The 5,338-nt window shown below is 33.6% G+C and overlaps 1 protein-coding gene across 2 annotated transcripts in view; it reads right to left on the reverse strand.

Annotated features, from left to right (window-relative positions):
* LOC110026694 (serine carboxypeptidase-like) overlaps positions 1 to 5,338 on the reverse strand; it is a 29,210-nt gene that overhangs the window by 143 nt on the left and 23,729 nt on the right. Inside the window, exons 3-9 of one of the 2 annotated variants that reach the window (XM_020727744.1) lie at positions 4,336 to 4,455; positions 3,469 to 3,612; positions 2,821 to 2,971; positions 2,616 to 2,704; positions 2,274 to 2,532; positions 944 to 1,017; positions 884 to 908 (exon numbers count right to left, since the gene is read on the reverse strand). In XM_020727744.1, coding sequence (XP_020583403.1) covers positions 884 to 908; positions 944 to 1,017; positions 2,274 to 2,532; positions 2,616 to 2,704; positions 2,821 to 2,971; positions 3,469 to 3,612; positions 4,336 to 4,455 — 862 coding nt within the window. Of the gene's footprint in view, positions 1 to 883; positions 1,018 to 2,273; positions 2,533 to 2,615; positions 2,705 to 2,820; positions 2,972 to 3,468; positions 3,613 to 4,335; positions 4,456 to 5,338 lie in introns of both variants that reach the window. The other variant, XM_020727743.1, reaches the window with a different exon arrangement.

The raw sequence follows: 5,338 nt of genomic DNA on the forward strand, positions 1-5,338 counted from the left end.
CTACAAAGTTTGGGTTTTACTAATCTCTGTCAGATTATCTATGAATTATGATCCCTAATTATAAAGTCTGACTGAACTGAAAATGCAGAATAAACATATTTTGTTATTTTTTTAGTAAGATTTACATACATACCACTCAATTCTTATGTATTTTCATATCTAACACATAAACCTTAATTTTTACCTACATGCTACAATATCTATGCATGAAAAGGTATATTTCACCTTTTATTAAATTTAAAATAGTGGTACTTTTTATGTATATGACAGATTTGGATGGTAAAAATGTTAAAAGAGAAATTTAGGTGTTAGACATGTAAATACATAGGAATTGGGGGGTACCTATGTAAATGACCCTTTCTATTCTACTTTTAAAAACAAAATAAAAACTAAACATAAAAAAATAAACACAAATAAGACTAACACTTTCAGCCACCCACACTCAACCATAGTCAAATAACTCATGAGAATTTCTTTAAGAAAATAAAAGGGAAATTTGCATACATACCACACTCTTATGCATTTACACTTATAATACCTCCATGTCATAAAATTATGCATGAAAAGGCGTGTTTTACCTTTAAAAAGATAGTGATGGTTGTATTTTTTAAGCGATGTTAAAGATTTGAGTGGTATGCATGTAAATATGAATGTATAAAAGTTAGATGTGCAAGTAAATACATAAGAATTGTGTGGTATGTATGTAAATGCCCCATAATAAAAATATGTTATAAGATGAGAAGATTCGTCAGCACAACATTACTTTATGTATTGCAAAGATTCAAAATTTATCTTTTTTGCGCATTTTATCCATCAAACACAGCTAGAGTTTTTGAAAAATAGTGTGAAATAGTGAGCTAAATGCCGTTGCAGGGATGCTTACCTTGAGGAAACTTAGAGGTCCAGATGACTTCAACAGCCCCGCTTCCTGGTGATCAACAATAAATGGTACAAAGGGAGCTACAGAGAAGTTTGGATTACCAGTCCATTTCATTGAACCAACCCATCTATAATTCCCTGAAAATAAAAAATAAAAAAACACATGAAAAAATTATGAATTTAAGATACTCATTTATTTTCCCTGATTACTCATCGGTAAGAAGAGTAAAAATCATATTATATCAAAATCGCATAAAGATAAACTATAAGTCTGCAGCGAGTTTAACATGATTGTAAACTTTCCAAAATTTATTCTCGTATAGAACTCAGAAATCAACAAATACAACTCCAATAAAAAAAATAAAATACAATAAAATAATTTTAAGAAAATTAGCAAACACAACAGAGCAAAGTGTCAAAATAGTCCCCTGATTTTTCGCAGGGTTATTTCAGCCTCAGAAGCTAAATGTGTTGCAATTTAGTCTCCAAACTCTTTTAATATGAGTCAAAATAGTCTCCACAGAGTACCATTTCAGTCCTAATTTAAAGAGTTTCGGGAATAAGTTGATATTTTTATAGAATCTAAGACTAAATGACTCCATGTAAAGAGTTGGGGGACTATTTTGACACTTTACTCAAACACAACCCTTATGAAAAGTCCAAAAAAAAAAAAGCTCCAGCTGAACTCAGAATCCTGGAACAAAATTCCAAAATATAAATAAAATGCAGTCGAGGCCCTGCATAGCTGGATGCAGAGAAGAAATATGTGTGTGTGTGTGTGTGTGTGTTTATGTATATATAAAATACTTCCATGAAGAGAATATTTTGACCAAGTCAAATTAAGAAAAATAGAAGGATCCTTCTTGAGAGCATATAATCATTGTTGTTATTTGTTTGTCGGGACGGAACCACCCTCTGTTTTAGGGGGGCAAACATATTATAAAAATTAAATAATTAACAAGAAGAATACTTAATTCAAAATAATATCTTAAGTTTTATTATCATTAATTGGGCGCACGTGCGTGTTCCGTAACTTGTTGATAGAGTAGCCTTTTTGAAGGTCGTAGCCCCCTCAAGTCACAGGTCCGAATCCCCTGGCGGCGCAGTATCACTTTAAGCTTGGTGGTCCTCGAATTATTTGCACAATGGGTCGCCCCCAGGCCTAGCGGGGGTTGAGCCCACAGGGTGGGTTGGGGACCTCACGCCCCCATTCTTTCAATATATATATATTTCCTGGAGAAATATGCACCTCTCTCGTTGCAGCTTTATCTATTCATAATTATGATGCTTTATCTCCGATAATAGAAGCTTCCTACCGATTATTTCTTGTTTCCCAACAAGAACAGATATAGTTCTGGTATAAAAAAAATACACATAAGAAAGCAGAAACTTACCAAGCCAGTTGCATATAAGGTCATATTCGCCAGCATAAACTAGAAGCCTGATACCATCTTCAATCAAAGCAGGAATTATTTCTTCAAAATTCTTCATCCAATCAGTAAGCAAAGCCTCATAAACAAGAGGATTACAAGGAACAAATTTCCGGTCACCAACGCCAAGAGCATTCTTAACAGATTTCTGGTTTAAAAACTTTTCCAAGTTGGAAAAATCATAACAAAGGCTTCCTTGGCATTTTTTCCGAATATCATAATACTGAAAAAAGTTAATTCAACTCCGGTAAGAATATTCATATGAATGACGAAGTACAACCATATTAACAATGATCAAAATCTTACGTTGATATCTCCTGCAAAAAGCAAAATTGAGTCGAAGATAGAGTTGCAAACCACCAAGGAAGCAATGCATGTAATGATTCCATGAACACCTGCAAAATATTGCAAAAGACATTGAAAGCTATTTCCAATCTGTATCATTTAACAGTCTTATATATTGACACTCTAGAGAAATTTGTAATTATGATTTTATATAAGGGCCACCCACCGCAAAGTTTGGCTGTAAGCTCACAAACAGGATATATTTTAGAAATTCCCTTGTATGCTTTCTCTCCAATTATACCCATGCTGTATGCATAATCAGCATATGCACTGTACTGTATTCCAGGATTTGTTAGGCCATTACCAATTGCAAAACCCTGCGATTTAAGTTAGAATATAAACTTTGTCAAGATGAGAAAGTTAACTTCTACGGTTTTACCCCACCGATTTGGACTTCTCTATCAAGTTTAGTCAAAGAAAGACGAAGACAATGGTTCCTTCTGTTAAAAACTGACCCAGACCCATAAAACTATACAAGGATGGTAGAAAATGCTAACAATGATAATGAAGCTTCGTTTTACAATAGACGCATTTATGTAGTAGCACACAATTCTTATGTATTTACCTATCTCACACCTAAATTTTCGTATTTACATACATAACACTTTGGTGTTTTAAACCTACATGTGAAATTGTGTGTTTCACTTTTAAAAGGTGGTAATAGTGGTTTTTATGTGATCATAAAGATTTGAGTGCTATGTGTGTTAATATGAAAGTGTAGGTGTGAGATATGCAAATACATAAGAATTGTATGCAACGTATGTGATTGACTCTTTAAAATAATCATCACACAATTCAGATTTTGATAGTTTACCTTTAAATTCAAGTGAAGACCATGTTTCTCTCTGTTACCTCTATGAACTCTCTCAGTGGCAGCAGGAATATAATGCCCTGCATAAGACTCTCCAATAATATATAACTCATTCTTCAAATAGCCCGAATGTTCTTGAAAAAAAGCCTATGGCACATTAGCAAAATAATGAGATATTAGGTAAAAAATCTATAAAATGAGAACTTATCTAACTATTGATATTAGGATGGATAATTGGTCTTTGAAGGAAATCATATCCTGTAGTTGTATGAAAGTGCACTTATTACAACGGGTGGTATGGCTCTTCTTCAATCAATAGCAACCGTAAGCATCATGAGGGAGATGATATATATGGAAATATCCTTTCTGTTGTTTATTTATTTATTTTAGAAAATCAATTAGAAAATGCAGAAACTACCATTCCCTTTTAAAAAGAGGAAAATGCCAAAACAGTCTACTGGTATTTGTAGGCGGTTATTTTAGCCCTAGAGTCTATAAAACTGCCAATTTAGTCCAAAGGCACTTAATATGGATTGAAATAGTCCCCATGGAGGACTATTTCAGCCCTAAATTAAAGAGTTTGGAGATTAATTTGACACTTTTATAGACTTTGAGATTAAAATGACCCCATGTAAACAGTTAGGAGGCTATTTTGACACTTCACTTCTTTTAAAAATTACATTGAAAAATAGATAATAAGCTAAATGATAGTTATATACAGCAATTAGAAATATGATGCTGATTATAAAGCAGAAGTTATTATAAACTTTGAAGTAAACGCAGTTCTATTCAATGTTAGGAGGCAAGTGATACTTGAAAATACACAACTGACCAAGCAAACTAATGAATTTACAAATCAAAAGATCTTACCTGTAAAAAATCATATAAATCATCACTTATGCCCCTCTCACCAAAGCGAATATCTCGTACATCCGTGCTATAGCTAAATCCAGTACCGGTGGGTTGGTCAACATATATAAGATTTGATGCCTAAAAAAATTGAAACAAGGGAAAATGTTAAATGACAATATTTAGTAAAAGTTATATGCCAAAACCTACATATAACCAAATAAGATTGATAAACTGATTATAAGCATTGCTTTTTGGAGCACACATTTAGTTAATTGATGGTTGAATTTACTGTCATTTATCTCAAAAATGGTTTCATGAATCTATTAATACACATCAACGATACCTATTTACAAAACAATACCTAAATCTATCATTTGAGCACTACGAAACTTGCGTTAAAAAAAAAATGTTAAGACATTATTTCAAGGTAGTGAGAACAAGGTTTGTCTAATAATAGATTGCTGTCTTAGGCTCCGTTTGGGGCCACTTTTTTCAAGCGGCGCGTCTTAGAAGCTCGCTCATTTCAACCTAGTCTAGAGATGATAATTAACAAATTAAAAAAATCTCTGATACATAAAAAATGGTATCCAAGAGAATATTAATAAAATATTTTCCGTGTATATATATATATATATATTTAAAATGTTGATCACCGATCAACCCCATAGTCTGACCGAGGGGAGGACCCCCCTTCCAGAAAAGGTGTGTCATTCGATCCTACGCAGGGATCGAACCCCCGGCCCGAGGGAGTTGCACCAAAGACTGTAACCAATGAGTCAGGCTAAGAGGCGCGCGCGCACACACGCACACACACACGCACGCGCGCGTATGCGTATATATATGTATATATATATCTGTCGGCACTTAAAAGGAGAAGGTTTAAAAGAAAGTTTGGGGGGTTGCCCGTAAGAAACTGTCGGCCGCCGAAATCGAAATCCCGTCCCCCGCTTCGGAAGGACGTTTTAATTTACGTATATATATATATATATATATATAATTTTGGAAAAAAAATGAAATCAAA

The sequence above is a fragment of the Phalaenopsis equestris genome, unplaced genomic scaffold (assembly GCF_001263595.1).
Source record: "Phalaenopsis equestris unplaced genomic scaffold, ASM126359v1 Scaffold000392, whole genome shotgun sequence".
In the NCBI taxonomy this organism is placed as follows: Eukaryota; Viridiplantae; Streptophyta; class Magnoliopsida; order Asparagales; family Orchidaceae; genus Phalaenopsis; species Phalaenopsis equestris.